Source organism: Frankliniella occidentalis, unplaced genomic scaffold, assembly GCF_000697945.3.
Source record: "Frankliniella occidentalis isolate FOCC.00 unplaced genomic scaffold, Focc_3.1 Scaffold42, whole genome shotgun sequence".
In the NCBI taxonomy this organism is placed as follows: Eukaryota; Metazoa; Arthropoda; class Insecta; order Thysanoptera; family Thripidae; genus Frankliniella; species Frankliniella occidentalis.
In genome coordinates this window covers 1,655,791-1,671,674 of record NW_026267172.1, presented here as the reverse complement: position 1 = coordinate 1,671,674, position 15,884 = coordinate 1,655,791, and the positions used below count along the sequence as shown (strand labels likewise).

At 44.7% G+C, this 15,884-nt stretch overlaps 2 protein-coding genes and 3 non-coding genes across 6 annotated transcripts in view; 4 read left to right on the top strand and 1 right to left on the bottom strand.

Annotated features, from left to right (window-relative positions):
* The window catches only part of LOC127749281 (uncharacterized), a 23,578-nt gene that overhangs the window by 2,248 nt on the left and 5,446 nt on the right, over nt 1–15,884 (top strand). The gene's annotated exons all lie outside the window — the stretch shown is intronic.
* On the top strand, nt 603–674 carry Trnad-guc (transfer RNA aspartic acid (anticodon GUC)). Its single transcript has one exon. It is a non-coding gene; the product is annotated as a tRNA-Asp (tRNA).
* Trnas-aga (transfer RNA serine (anticodon AGA)) lies at nt 1,422–1,503 on the bottom strand. The gene has a single exon. It is a non-coding gene; the product is annotated as a tRNA-Ser (tRNA).
* Trnat-agu (transfer RNA threonine (anticodon AGU)) lies at nt 2,610–2,682 on the top strand. The gene has a single exon. It is a non-coding gene; the product is annotated as a tRNA-Thr (tRNA).
* The window catches only part of LOC127749282 (uncharacterized), a 91,138-nt gene continuing 79,637 nt past the window's right edge, over nt 4,384–15,884 (top strand). The window contains exons 1-2 of the mRNA XM_052266781.1: nt 4,384–4,424; nt 4,517–4,596. Coding sequence (XP_052122741.1) covers nt 4,529–4,596 — 68 coding nt within the window. The 5' untranslated portion in view covers nt 4,384–4,424; nt 4,517–4,528. The remainder of the gene's footprint in view (nt 4,425–4,516; nt 4,597–15,884) is intronic.

The following is a 15,884-nucleotide window of genomic DNA, read 5'->3' as shown; positions in this document are numbered from 1 at the left end:
GTCGGTGGATTTCACAGGAGTCGACCAAGCCGCAAGATGGTTGTTCTTCTTATGAAATAGTTTGGTATGCACGCACCATGTTTAACCATCAATTTTCCCCTGCTTTAATCAAAATGATATTGCTTTTTTCTTTCTTCACGTCATAAGGGCCCTACAGGGCGAGCGACGCGGCACGCTGTTTGCTCTTTTCCAGGCGGAATGTAGCTCATATGTTGCCTACACTCTCAGAGAGGTGCCTGTCCTAAAGGGGAAGGGTAGAGGGGGGGGGGGGGCTGCTGTCCCCACCCCACTGTCCCATCTCCCCTACTCCGCACCGGTCTATCACATCGTCGCCGCGTTTATTCCGAGAGCCACGTGGTGTGTGTGTGTGTGTCGTCCCTGAGCCGCGCCGGGAGACATCCGAAACTGTGTATGCTCCTTTCTTTCTCGCGCCCGCCTGTCTATTGGCAAGCGCGCAAGAGAGATAAAGGTGGGGGGGGGGGGGGGCTGCCGCTGCGGAGGCGACCCGCCCGGGCCCGGGCCTCGCTCGGCTGGCGGCAGCAGCGATCCCGTTTCCTGCCTCGGCGCTTACGAACGTGAGCGTTGACGGTGCCTCTCAGGCATCTTCGGTAGTATAGTGGTCAGTATCCCCGCCTGTCACGCGGGAGACCGGGGTTCGATTCCCCGCCGGAGAGTTTCTTTTTATTTATTTGTATTAAACGTTACGTTTAAGAATTTTGTAATTTTGTCACATTCATAAAATTTTGAAGAAGAGATTGATAAGAAAAGACGAGCAACATTAAAGAAACGCTAAATGCGTCAAGCATGCGACTATACTTATAGGCATATCTACAGGAAACCCAAGTGTGTGAATATCGCACGCGTGCAGGTGTGTCAATTTCTATTCGTACATTTATTAGCGGTGCCCCCAAAATGTGCAAAGGAAAATTCACACAATTTTTTGTAGACCTTTTCTAAGTCTGCCAATTGAAGCTGACACGCCTGCACTGATAAAGTAAGTGTGCAACTGCTTAACACTTATAAGTGTGCAACTGCAAGTTGAATACTTGAAAATGTGCAACTCTGTAGTTGTACACTTGCAAATATTTGACTGGGTAGGCTTGCAACTCCTCTGTTGCACTCTTCCTTAGAGGTAACGCTACTGTGTAGAAAGTGTTCCACAGAGGAGTTGCACACTTGCAAGTGCACACCTATACGGAGTTGAAAACTTGCAAGTGTACAGCTACGGGATTGTACTTTTGCAAGTATTCAACTTGCTGTTGCACACTTAGAGTGTTAAGCAGTTGCACACTTAGTTAATCAATGTGCGACACTTACGTACTTGCAATGTATCTCATCATACCAAAATTTTATTCGACCTACGAACAAACACTGACGTTAAATTAAAAGACCTCAGTCGATTCGGGTTCAAAAAAAGTTTACGCAGTCGGTAGGACTCGAACCTACGCTCCCAGAGGGAAACTGATTTCTAGTCAGTCGCCTTAACCACTCGGCCACGACTGCGGCTCTGGCGGCCGTCCCTCCGCTGCCGCTCTCGAGCACCGCGCAGCTGTGGCCGCCGCTCCTCGGCCACCGCGTCGGAAACGTGCCACGCCCGACACGCCACATGTGCTTCGCGCTTCTCGAGAGGGTTTTCTCGTTTTCTGAGCGCCGGTTTTCGGTCTCACTTTTCTCTGTGAAGCGAAGGGCCAGTCACGGTTGACCCTTGTTTGCGATGTTTCCCGGGGATATAAATAAATATATAGCCACGTTGCTGGCGCAGAGGGCAGGGCGGGCGTAGCAGGCAAGACAAATACAGAGGTGTATGTTTGCTCCCCTTCTCCGCCAGGCCCTTGTTCAGGATGCCGTCGCAGAGCAGCATGGGGCACTTCTTTCCAGACCGCGTGGGGGAAACTATTGAAAACGCTTTTCCGGAGCCACGATTGGAAACACTTTGCGAGTCACTCTGCCCTTCATGGAGTAATAAGATGTAATAACGCCATTCCTACCGCACGCTCATTTCGCTGGCGCTTCTGTTGTTTGCACGCGCCCCGCCTCACCCCCTGGAACTCCCTGTAAACAAGTGGCTTGATATAACCAGCCCTAACCCTTTCGGTCGGCTGGCGAGCGAGCGGTCGCACTTTTCCGCTTTTAATGAGAGGTAAATAACAATTGTAGTCCGCGCCGTCCGTTTGTTTTCCGGCGGGTGATTAGCCGAGTCATCGATAAGCTGACGAGCCGCGCTGAGCACGCGGCCCTAATGGTTCAACAGCACACCTGCGCAAGCCTGCGCGTGCAAGACACCATTTCCAATTATTTACGAGGTTCCACAAATTTTATTTCCCCTCTCTGGGAGGTTGCGCTCTTTTGGTGTGGCGGTGGTATCGGTGACTGATCGGCCGTGTGCTCCTTTGTATATGAGGTGGCCTGGTCTACTTTGCCCACACCTCACCTGCCTCACCTCTGTTCACCACCCGACGCCCCCCTCCCCTCCTTCCCGCCGCGCCGTCCGCTCCTCTTCCCCCTCCCCTCCCGACGGGGACCTTTGCAGACCCCGCGCCGGGGAGCCGATGCCGACCGGCCCGGCTGGCCCTCAGCACACGCGTATTTCCGTCCGCACCGTATCGCCCGCCTCCATAGCTCAGTGGTTAGAGCACCAGTCTAGTAAACTGGGGGTCGAGAGTTCGATTCTCTCTGGAGGCAGGAATTACCTTTTGCGTTTTTTGTGATTCTTGAAAGATAAGAAAAGTAAGAAAGGTACCAGGAGGCCCACCGGTGCCGTTCCATTTTTGGGTTATACTGTGCAGGATGCAGGCGTGCTGACGAATGCGATAAAGCGCCTAGGCAAGTTCGTCCGGCGCACACTGACTCTGTCATACAAAAGGTGTGTACCAATTTTTTACACACAAGTTAGAGTGACGATTTTGTGACTTACAAGTTAGAGTGACGATTTTGTGACACACAAGTTAGAGTGACGATTTTGTGACACTCAAGTTAAAGTGACCATTTTGTGACACACAAGTTAGAGTGACCATTTTGTCACACACAAGTTAGTGACCATTTTGTCACACACAAGTTAGAGTGACCATTTTGTCACACACAAGGTAGAGACAACTTTGACACACACAAGGTACAGGGACAACTTTGTCACACGGAAGGTAGAGGGACAACTTTGTCACACGGAAGGTAGAGGGACAACTTTGTCACACAAAAGGTAGAGGTACAACTTTATCACACACACGGTAGAGGGACAACTTTGTCACACACAAGGTAGAGTGACAAATTTGTCACACACAAGATTGAGTTACAACTTTGTCACGCACAAGATTGAGTGACAACTTGTCACACAAGGTAGTATGATAATTTTGTCACGCGCTAGGTAGTATGACAATCTTGTCACTCACAAGGTAGTGTGTGACAAGGGCACCCAGAAGACCATTTAGTCCAGAGAACCAAATTCAAAACCGACGAAATTTTAGGCTGTAGACCAAAATTGATCCGTGGCGATGAAATAACTTAGTCTAGCTGACTTAATTTGATTGGTGCTGTGATATTTAGTTGAAAAAGGGGTTACTAAATTTTAGTCGGTTCTAGTAACTAGATTTTGTTTCTTAGAACCCTGATTTACTTGTATCAAGTAAACGGCTCTCTGGGTGGGAATGACGGTGGGTATCGTGCGAGAGGTACCGTGCGATAACCGTGTGACTCAAAGAAAAGTGTGTCAAACAAAATGTTTTTCCAAATTCTTTCCTTCTCTTTAAATAAAAGTAGGAATTTACCAAACACTCTGTGCATGTAGTTTTAAGGTAAATTCTAATGCAATAGTGACTTTGAAGTCAACTGTCTAAATGCAATTTCTACATATCATTGCATTGGGCATTGGGCGCAGTATTAAAATTGACACACAGTATTGCCTTATCATTTCCCCCAAACTGTATATTTTTCACCTTTTCACACATTTTCCAGCGATAAAAATCATAAATGTGGCATGTTTTTTTAAAGCGATAATTTTATTAGGTGCAATAAAATGTGTGAATCGCATTTTGGTCACTATTGCATTATTTGTATAAAATTGATCGCACTTTTAATAAGTATGTTGAAAATCTGACATTTAAGGAAAAGAATAATAAAATAGCTTTTTAAAAGGGTTTTGGACATTCGCGAAAAATTTGGAAAACAGAAAAACGAACGATTTGTATCTGTTCAATCAGCAAGCACTTATTCGTTTTCCTTCGTTTCTGTTTTAATTCGCGGATTCCTGTCTATTGTCTCCCCCGTCTGTCTGGTCTCGTGGAACTGACAGCGATAGCAAGTGACGTCTTCGCGATAAGAGATGGTCGGGCGGGGCATTGGCGGCAGCGCCGCGACAGCCAACCAATGGCTGTCTGACTGGGAATGGCGGCCTTTTACCGCGAACAGTACGAAGTTCCTGCATCTTACCTGCAGTAAATATATACATCTTCTTTATGTTCTGCCCTTCATTTAATTTATAGACCCAGCAATTATAGCTTAATACGCTATTTTAAACCATTTTTAGGCTTCGTGGAGGATGGTCATTTCTAAAGCAGGTCAGCCAGGTGCGAGGCCAGGTGTAATTTGCTCACGCTTCCATGCAAGGTAAGTGTTAAGTTATTACACGACATTTCTCTTGACTTATGATCAATATAGCACAAAACATATGAGTGGGTGCATTTTAAGTCACTCGTCCGTTTTTTTTCTTCTAAGGAAACTTATTATTTTACGATTTTAGTCTGTAAATGTACGACGTAGTTTAGTTTCCAGTTAGTTCTCTAGTTTTCAGTAATGAATTGATGTACAGTACATTCTTCTTCGCCCACCAGTGTGACTTCAACCTAGCTGAGTTTGAGCGATAATGATCTAACCTTGCTGTTTTTAGTCGAGAAACCTAATTTATTTAAATCGGGTAGCATAACAAAATTCTTGCTGAAATCGATGTTTTCAAAACACCGTGGCTTGAACTTCAAAAAATTATTTTGGCACTCCATTTTGAGTGCCTTCTCCAGTCAACAAATCATGCGTAGACTTCGTAGGGACTCAATCAACTATGCAAGCTTTTGTACGTGCACTTTAACTTTCACTTACTCATTTGCATATTGCCATTTCCGTGTCGAAAATTATTAAGTGGAAAGTCCTGTGAGAAATTATCTCATAGTTGGGTGTCGACTGTCCACTGAAAACCTTTGAGTGAGGTGTCGTGCTCGAAATGAGTGAGACAATTTTGCCTCATTCAATCAGAGCGATGACTAAAACGCTCACCCTATTTGAGTCCTATGCACCGAATTCTTACTCTGGAGGAGTAAGATTTCCCTGACCTCGCCCAATTGCAGTGAGGAACCTCACTCTCATTGGGCGAGAACCGCAAATTATGACTCAAATTGAGAGTCAGATATCTCGCTCTCAGGAGAGTAAGATTTTTTGTGTCACTGATCTCACTTTCCTGAGAGTAAGATATCTGACTCTGGCATTTTCAGTGCGAACTTGGCGTCGAGCGACCCAGGAAACCCGGAAATTATCTGAGAATTTACAAGTACGGTAATTTTATTTTCGGTCGGTGCTGGATGCTGGACACCCAGCAAAAATGCGCACCTGGGTTGAGAGAAAGCGCGAGGAAAACTGTTGACATCTGTGTCAATGACCGCCCCGCACATCTCGAACGCACACTCACGCATACAGTGGCCCGATGGTATCAGTGGCCCCGGGGCCAATGTCAGAAGGCCCTTCTACACATTCCAGGAGCCGCGCCCGCTGAGGCTAGTCGGGAGCGACTGCCTAATCACTCATCCGTGTTCTTCCACCTGTTATACATTTGCGAGTGTTAAACCTGATTGTGGGTATTCAACTACTGCACAACAGTGCTCAACTCACACACAGCCACTTGCAAGCTTTTACGCAGGTTCTATAAATTAAAGAAGGATGGGTGCACTGTAAATTGCTTACGAACAATAGGTTTGTAATGCAAACCAAAACCTTCGTAGCTTACGAAGGATTTTGAAGCGCTGTATTACGAACTAATTTTTCGTACTTATACAAACAAATAGTTCGTAATGCAAACCAATTGTTTGTAAGAACCTGTCTAGCCTTAAAAACAATGGCTTTGCAATACGAACAATTTCTTTGCAATGTAAAGAACAAAAATTGTCCGTAACGATGCAAAGCATTTTGTTCGTAAGCTTTTTACAGTGTGTGCAACTTAACTGTTAATTACTTCTAAATTACAACTTACAGGCGCAGTTTTCTGGAGGGTGGGCGGGGAGAATCGCCCCCCCCCTCCCCCCCCCTTTCGTCCCCTTTGGTAGGTACACAATTTTTCCTACAAAACCCCTGAAAATAGGCAATCCACAGGAAATCGCCCCCTCTGTCAGACGGACTTAAACCGCGCATGAACTTCAATTCAAACTTTCTGAAGACGCCGTGGTCCAGTTTTGGGTGCAGTTCAGATCCGCCTAAGGTAGTCCGTTCTGCGTAGCCCTGACACACATATTGACGGCCAAAGCCGAGGCCGCTTTATCGCCTGGACTTTTAGTCCATCAATATGTAAACCTGCTGCAACAGCTGCAGGGAAATGCGCTTGTGTGCTCCCCGCTGTGTCTGCTGATCAGTCTGATTCGCAATCACCGATCAATTATTATGCGTGGTGCTGTTGACTTCCGTAGGGTGAATGACACCAAATGACTAAGTGGAATAAATTTCTTATTTTCTTACCGTTTTAGGGGAAGGAAACTCGAGTTCGGGGAAAACTGAATAAAACTTTTGTTCCGTTGTGAAAAGAATGACATTCCGAAATAGTTGAGGTGATGGTGAGGTGCAAAAAATAGTTTCTGATCCGCTAAACAGAACTCAGCCGCAACCCTCGCCAAAACAAATCCGTCGGCTGCTGCAGCGTGCGCTCCAAAATGCACAAAGTAACATACATAATTATAATCGGCAATTAGTGTTTCCTCTTCGCTCAACACTGTCGTATTCAGAGTCGAAATCGAATTTATTTACCTGATTTTCGTTGACTTCGACCGCACCGTTGGAGAAAATGGAGGAAGGGTAAAAAGGGCATCGGGGAGGAGCCGTGACTACAAATAGGCAGATTGCAAAGTCAAAATAACCGTAGCAGCTTGATTTTGACCTTTATGCTTTTCAGTCAAAACGTCTGTTTTGCTTGCTTTGCAATTCTTACATATTGAATAAAAGTTCTTTTAAAAGCTAAATTTACTTATTTTTATCATGTCATATCTGAATTAGATACTTTCATAACATTATCGTCACACGCCGACCTTCGGCATGAGCATCATGTGACCCAACCCTGTACGAGATACACTACGACGCTCTGCACTTGCAGATTAAAGCCTTGTAAAAAGAAGAGAATTCATGTCGGCACGTGCAGCAAGGCCGTGACATATGACTAATCATCAGACAATATACTTTTGCTTTACATTTGTTTCGTGTGGCTCATGTCATGGCCTTACTGCTGCACGCGCTGGCTTTTTTCGTCCTTTTTGCAGTTAATATTAAATTTGCATGTGCTGAGCGTGCTGATCCACACTCATGACTACACAACAGCATACAGGCGACCGGTGACAAATATGTACAACACAATTGTAATGTTCTCAAAGCCCGCACAGCAAGCTTTGTAACAACGTATAAAAATCGTCCCTCATCAATCTGTCCTAATAATTATGTAACGCGTGTTTCTGTGCACGCGATGCAGCGTTGCGGGTTTGCCTACTCGCTCGGGCTGTAGTCGAGCCACAGCACAGGGGCCGGGCCATGGCGTCTTACTGGAGGGGAGTATTCAACTCGTAACATTGGGGCGCGTGTGTACATTACCACATGGTATTTATGTAGATCCTTCTAATTGTTCGTCCATAATCATGCACAACAGTAGTAACATAAACATTTTGTGTGCGCGTACAAATGTCGTGTGAGCCGTATTATATTATGTAACTAAGTTCCTCCACCATGCCGATTTCTCACGACACGGCGAACTAACAGCAGAGTCGTCTGAAATCGGCGCAACTAAACAGGCCGCTTTTAATTCCAACTGAATAAGGAAATGTTGAGTAAGGGCAGGGAACAGCTTGAATGCAGAAAATTTTTACTTAAAGTGCATCTTGGTGCGCGCGGCTCAAACTACGCCACGCGGTTCGGTTCCCGTCAGCGGGTCAGCATCTAATTTGTGCTGCTCATCAGCAGCTGAGACATTTCGTGTCGGCATCTCCTGCCTCTCCCAACGAGGAAAGCGCTACCCGTCGTTTAAGACGACCTCGGAAACTGAAGTTTACCTTAACGAAATCTATAAGAACTGTTACCTCATGACGAGGTGTCGATGTCGGTATCAATGTCGGAAAGGCAGCGCCGCAAGCCCACGCACAACTTATTGATCGGTGATTGCAAGTCAGCACGATCAGCAGACGCAGCGGGGAATATGTGCCGGGGAACAAGCGCATTTCCTTGTTGCTGCCCATTCTCATTTTAAAAGTACGGGCGATAACGCAGTTCGGGCTCGAAGCGCGGAGTACCACAAAGTCAAAACCACCCCTCGAAATCATTTTTGACTTCGGACATTTAATTTGCGTCCATTAGTTCGATTTGTCATCAGTTCATTGGTGGAGTGCCTGCTTAGAGGGTAACACACTTAAGAGACGTTTGTAACCGTGGACTTTTATTGATGCACTGTAAAAAAAATTACTTGCGATTTTACCTACCGTGGGCTTGGCAACCCCACACATGAAGCCCAGGGTTGTCAAAATTCCCTGCCCAGTGGGAGTGTTGATTGGCAAGCCCACGGGGCTATGAAAATTACCCGCCCAATCAATGGGCAAGCTGGGCTACTCCACAAGCCCAACTTGCTAATTTACAACCGTGGGCAAGCAAAGGCTCTCTGCCCGCCCAGGGCAGCGTGCAGTTGTGCAGGTAGTGTATTATAATCACGCGCTGAACGGCGTGACAATGACGTCGAAATAATCAGAAGTAAAGGAGAATGTTTTATACCCTATAGCGACACAACGATAACAAAATAAAGGCGCAAACGAAAAAAATAAAAATGAGAGATAGAAAAGGGGGGCCGTGAAATAGGAAATAGAATAAAAAGCGATTCGGTGGGCGCGTGCAGCCGTGGCGAAACGTCATGCACCTAGTGGTGCAAGCGAGCCAATTTCTATCTCATGCGAGGGCAGACTGGGGGGTCAGAGGGCAGCGGCAAGGCTCGGCGGGCAGCGCGGTTGGGAACAGGAACTTTGAGACGGCGTAGCGCACTGTGCTTGGGATTGCTCCCTTTCACTTCCACGTCGTGAAAACCGTATTATACACTGGTAAAACAAGTGTGCAATATTTGCACAGCAAACGTGTGCAAGTTGTGATTTAGCACATTACATGGTGTTTAACTCAAGTTGCACACTTGCGTGTTGTGCAAATTTTAGACGTTTTGTAAACGTTTAAATTCTGCACACTTGGACACACACAGTTCTATGCTGTCAATAGGGAACCATACGGTGTGCAGCTGCTATACGTTTCGGAAGTGTCGAAAGTTTAAACACCAACTGACGTATAACTTAGTTAGACACCACAAAGTGTCGAGAAAATGCACACTTGAACTTAAACGTCAATTGACGTGCAAAATTAAACACTTGTTTTACCAGTGTATTATCGCTGATAACCTCCAGCTTGAGGGCCAAGGAATGTAAAAGGAGAGGAAGGGGGTGGATCCGTCAAGGTGAGGCCAAAGCCTTGGGCCAAGCCGTATCGTGCGCATTGTACGATTCGTGATTAAAACGGTGTTTAAAATCCAGAATGGGTTACGACTGAATTGGCGCTGTCTCAAGTGACTTTGCAGCGACCTAAACGCCCGTTCGCTCGTCCGTCCGTCGCGCTGCCCGTGCGTCTGCACAGCCGGGGAATGCAGCGCGGCGAGTCACTTTCGGACGCAGCCGATGCTCCGCCGCCGACTCTTGGGCGAGGCTCTTCGGACGCGGCCCGGCCACCCCGTGTTGCTATTCGTGTGGATCTGCAGGGGCAGCAGTTTTGGCGAGTCGAGCCGAGCGGAGCCGTCTGCCTGGGTGGGGCAGGACGGTATCCAGTGGCCGACTGTCTCCTATTCACTGAGCGGAAGTTTTCAAACTCTGTCGCGACTCCCTGAAAGCAGACGAGCTATTCAACGCCATCAACTCCCCCCTTTCCTCCCCCACCTGGGCCTGCCCCTTGTCCAGCACCCCTCGTCCCCGGAGACCTGCGTCCCGCTCCGCTGGCCGATCAGAAAGAAATGTTGGTTGAGGTCCTGGAGTAGGGCTCTCAAAACCCGGTCCGGGCGGACACTCGCACTGAGTCTGGTTTTGCGATACTTTTAACACAAAACCATGCGATAACTGGTGTTTTGCGATTCCCACGCTAAATTTGGCATGATAACCCCCCAAAATATGATGAAAGTGTCACAGTATTGTGATACTTTTATCACATTTTTTGGAGTTATCATGCCTATTAGCGTGGGAATCGCAAAACACCAGTTATCGCAAAAATTCAGTAAAAGTATCACAAAATGGATTTCAATGCGGGTAACCCGGGTAGGAACCGGGTAAACGGGTCCTACCGGGTAACAGCGGGTAACCCGAGTAATCCGGGTACCCGGGTAGACCCGGTATGTCAAATTGCCTACCTACAGCCAGGCGCACTGTTAAAGTCTTACGAAGAAAAATGCCAAATCCTTCGTAATACGAACGATTCGGATGTTTCGTAAGGGTTTAACTGTGCGCGGTTCCGCCGGTTCTACCCGGGTACTCGGGTAAACCCGTGTTACCCGGTGAAACTACCCGTTTACCCGGTTCCTACCCGGGCGGGCGGCTACTCGGGTTACCCGGGTATGCGGGCAAAAGTGAGAGCCCTATCCTGGAGTGGAAGCTCCAGCACCACTTACCGTCCTTAGCGAGCGCTACCTGTCAAAACCTCTGTCGTGTGTGACTGTTACACACGTGTAAGTGCGCGCGGCTCGTTGTGTCGTCCTCTGCCGTGATCACGGACGACTCGTAAAATAAGAAGCGAGCGTTATTTTTGTTTTATAGAGGTTGTCCGTCCCTTTTGACGTTCCAACGTTTTTACGTTCTCTACGTTCCGACACGTTGTGCCACGTTCTCCGGGATGAGGCAGTAGCCTCTAGGCCGTAAAAGAGTGAGACGCAGCACGAGAGGGAGAGAGAGTGCGTGTGTGTGCGGATCGTTTTCCTGATGACAAGCGTCGGCCGGAAGTGCTCCGGCCGTGAAGTCGCGGATGCGGCAGTCACCAGTTGGACGTAGGCGGCCCCGAGAAGTGAAATCCCTCGCCATCTCACCGGGGTGGGGACGGTCGAGTCAAAGGGTTGGGCATCCCCGCGGGTATAGCATTCGCAACACTCTCCCCTCCCCCTAAATTACCTGCATCCCAGAGTCATTAATCCTCTCGTTTTGCCAAGTTCTTAAAGTTTGGAAGAGCAGAAAACACACAAATCGAAACGACAGTTTTATTGTGGGAGGTTTAAATTAGGCTGTCTTGCTTGACTATGCGATTTGCCCGGCAGTGGATGTACCTGCCAGGAGTGTACGGAGCAGGGATGGGAGCTGCGGGGCCGCCCCTGCCTGCCTACGTTCACCCTCTCTCCCACTCCCCCCTGCTCCCCCCTCGCTCTCCCTGACTACCCTCTCGCTCTCTCTCCGTCTCACTCGCGCCTGTTGAGAAGTGCTGACCGCTACAGTTTGCGCGCCTCCTCCTCCCACCACTCCAGCCCCCTCCCTTCTCTTTCCTCTCCCTCTCTCCAGCCCCTCCCCCCGTCCCCCTCCCTCCAGCCAGGCTGCGCCGTGGGACTTCGATTTTTCACCGCGCTGGCTCTCCGTATCTAACGCCCCTTGATTGCGGGGGCCCCTTCAGCACCACCCCGTCCCCCCTCTCCTTTGTGATTCGCTCAGTCTGGCACCCCTTCCCCATGTCTCCTCTCTCCCTTCTCCCCTGTCACTGGTTTCCCTTCTGGCAGTCAGCCAACTAGTCAGATAGTCTGAATGTTACTAAAATGAATTTAATTGAAGAAAGTGATCCTAAAGAGGACTTGAAATGTAATAAGTGTAGGAAAACCTTGAAAAAGGGTGTACAGTGCAGCAATTGCAAGAAATCCTATCACAACAAATGTGAAAACAGAAACCCCAATGATGATAATAGCAGTGAAGGTTATGTATGCAGAGTCTGCTGTAAAACTGGCAGAAATGAAGATGAAAAGAAAAGAAATGAGGGTGAGGAGACTGAGACAAGAAATGATAATGAAAATGATAAAATGACAACACTCAAAAATGAAAATGAGAAGCTGAAAACACAAGTGAATGAACTAAGCGACAAGTTAGATGTTCGACTCATGGAGATTGTATCATTGAGAAATGAACTCAAAGAAATGAAGATCCTAATGGAAGAAACACTTAATGAGGTGGAAAGAGAGGCACATAGTCAATCAAATCAAAAAGTGGAAAAGCTCTGCCAAAACAATAGAGATAAACTTAACCTATCATTCACATGGAGCCAATCACCAAAGCCATTCAAAGCAAAAAGCAAAATAAACATCAATGGAAGAAATGACATCACCACAAACAACAGGTTTAGTATACTGCAAAACCTGGAAAATACTAATGAGACAGAGGCGCTACAGAATGATGATGAATACAATACAAAATTAAGAAGTGAAAGGAAACGCAAAGTGTTGTTACTAGCAGACAGCCATGGAAGAGACCTATCAGCAAAGCTTGCCACCAAATTACCAAGTAACTACAAAGTAGTGGGATTTATAAAGCCGAATGCAACACTAGGAAAAGTAGCACAGCCAATAAGTGAATTAACCAAAGATCTAAATAGTAATGATATAGTGGTAATAATAGGAGGAACCAACAGCATTAAAACACCCAAGCAATCACCGCAACAAGATATAGATGAAGCAATGTATAGTATACATCAAGCCTCAAAAAAAGTCAAAGTACTGATGACTGCCATTCCAGTGAGATATGACAAAGAGTATCTGAATAATACGATATGCAATGCCAATGACTATATTAGTGAAAAATGCAAGAACACTCCTATTCAATTTGATGCCACAACAGAAAAATTAAATAAACTCTGCTACACCAAGCAAGGACTGCATCTAAATATGAAAGGCAAAAATATATTGTGTGAGAGACTGGCTTATACAATAATGAATCAAGATGAATCGAGTCAACCAAACACAAAATACGGAAAAAGTGAGGAGAGTGAAGTAAGAGAAAATAATTTTTTTTAGAAGATGCCACTGAACAGAAAGCCTTACCAAGACTAAGCAATAGTAATATATGTCACATAAATGTGAACGGGATAACAAGCAAAACCCATAAACTTGAATTGATGTGCAAGGATATGAATATACAAAATCTCTGTGTTACAGAGCATAAACTAAATACCCCTGGAACCGCAAGGAACATGATAGAAGGATATGTGTGTGGCTCAATTTATTGTAGGGAAAAACAAGGTGGTGGGGGAGCTGCTATTTATGTGAAGAAAGGAGTGCAATACAAGGAGATCCCTATACAAGAATTAAACGTGGAAGGTAACTTTGAAGCAACAGCGATAAAGACTGAAAAGAACACTGTGATATGTATATACAGGCCACCAAAAGGGGACCTGGAAATATTTTATAGACAACTTGCAAAATGTCTCAAAAAAATTAAAATGAACAAAAACCTTTTTATTTGTGGAGATATAAACATTGACATAATGACCTGTGATAAGAACAAAATGAACATAAGGAAAGAGTTTGAGTATTTTCTGTCTCAAGAAGGGTTATACACCACAACTGACAAGTACACAAGAGACATGGGTTACTGTAAGACTGCAATAGACCATATAATAACTAATGTAGACATGAAAGAATTCAGAAGTGAATGCAGCGTAGAAGCAGGAATCTCAGACCATTACTTGCAGTATGTCTCTTTCAATAAAAATGAGAATAGTAAAAGAATCAAATACAGATATCAAAGAGTGTACCCACAACCAAAAATAGCCCTATTTCTGAGGGAACTTGAAGAACAAAAATGGACGGAGGTATATGAAGCAGATCATGTTAATGAAAAGTTTGCAAATTTTCACAAAACTTTTATAGGGTTGTATGACAAATACTTCCCAGTGAAGAGGATTAAGATAGGTCATGAAGAAAACAAAAAGTGGGTCACAAAAGGAATTGAAATTACATCAAGGAATTTCAGGGAACTATGTAGGAAGACAAAGGAAAGCAAAGATCCGAACCATATGGAATATTTTAAAAAGTATAGGACAATATACCGAAAGGTTTTAAAAACAGCAAAGGCAAAATTCATAGAAAATGAAATCAAAAATGCAAAAAATGTGTCAAAAGCAGTATGGAAGTTAATTAATAAACACATGGGAAAACCAGAAGCAGAACACAAAAATATAAAAATCAAATTAGAAAATAACACAGTTTCTACAGATCCACAAACTGTATCAGAAGAATTTAATAAATACTACTGCACTCTAGCTGAAAAACTGCAAGAAAATAATTATAATGAAGAAGGCACTATAAATAGAGAAAAAGAATTCTCAATGTATTTAAGTAAAGTCACAGAAAATGATATTATACTAGCTATAGCAAAACTAAAAAACAAAAAGTGCTCTGGATACGATGAAGTCTGTGATGAAATAATTAAAGTATGTCATCTACCACTAGTACAACCACTAAAGCACCTGGTACAAAAATCATTTGATGAAGGTATATTCCCAGACCTACTAAAATTATCCAAAGTTATGCCAATATATAAAAAAGCAGAAGAAACGGAAAAAGTAAACTATAGACCAGTCTCAAATATCACTACCTTCTCAAAAATTTTTGAAATAATAATGGAACAGAAGTTACGGGATTACCTCTACAAATATAACATCCTCTCTGATACCCAATTTGGTTTTATTAAAGACAAGAATACTTCAGATGCAATTGTGGATTTCATACAACAAATATATAACTCATTTGATAAGAAGAGACTACTGACTGGAATATTTTTTGACATGTCCAAAGCTTTTGATTTAGTTGACCACAAAATACTCCTGAAGAAGCTTAGTTCATGTGGTATAAGAGGTAGCATACAGGCCTGGATGGAATCATATCTCAATCAACGGCAACAAATTGTGGAAATCAACCACAGTGACGGGGAAACAACCAAAGCCTATAGGTCTAATCCAGAGTACATAAAATGTGGAGTTCCGCAAGGATCGGTGTTAGGTCCACTACTATTCCTACTCTTTATAAATGAACTACAAAAATACATAAGTGATGGTCACCTTGTCAACTTTGCTGATGATGTCAGTATCTTAGTTGAAGCAAGTAACTCTGAAGAACTGGAGGAAAAGATTAAAAAAATATTTGAAAAAATGAAAAAGTGGTGCAATAAAAACAAGCTAATACTAAATGAATCAAAAACAAATATTGTACAGTTTAGAACAAATGAAAACACATCAATCATCAACAGTGCAACATTTACCGAACAAAGGGTACCAGAAGCAAAATTCCTCGGAGTACACATTGACCAGTTCCTGCGCTGGAACAAGCATGCAGAATACCTAATACCCAAACTAAATTCAGCAATTTTTGGTATAAAAAGAATACGGAACATAGCTAATGAAAGAACTGCAATGTTGGCGTACCATGGTATGTTCCACTCAATTATAAGCTATGGTACACTAATATGGGGAAACACCTCAATGAAAGAAGACATATTCAGGCTGCAAAAGAAAGCAATTAGAGCAGTGTACAATGTACCCCAAACTGAGAGCTGCAAACCACTATTTTTAAAAGCAAAAGTAATGACCCTACCAGCCTTGTACATTTATGACCTTCTAAAATACATCAAAAAGAA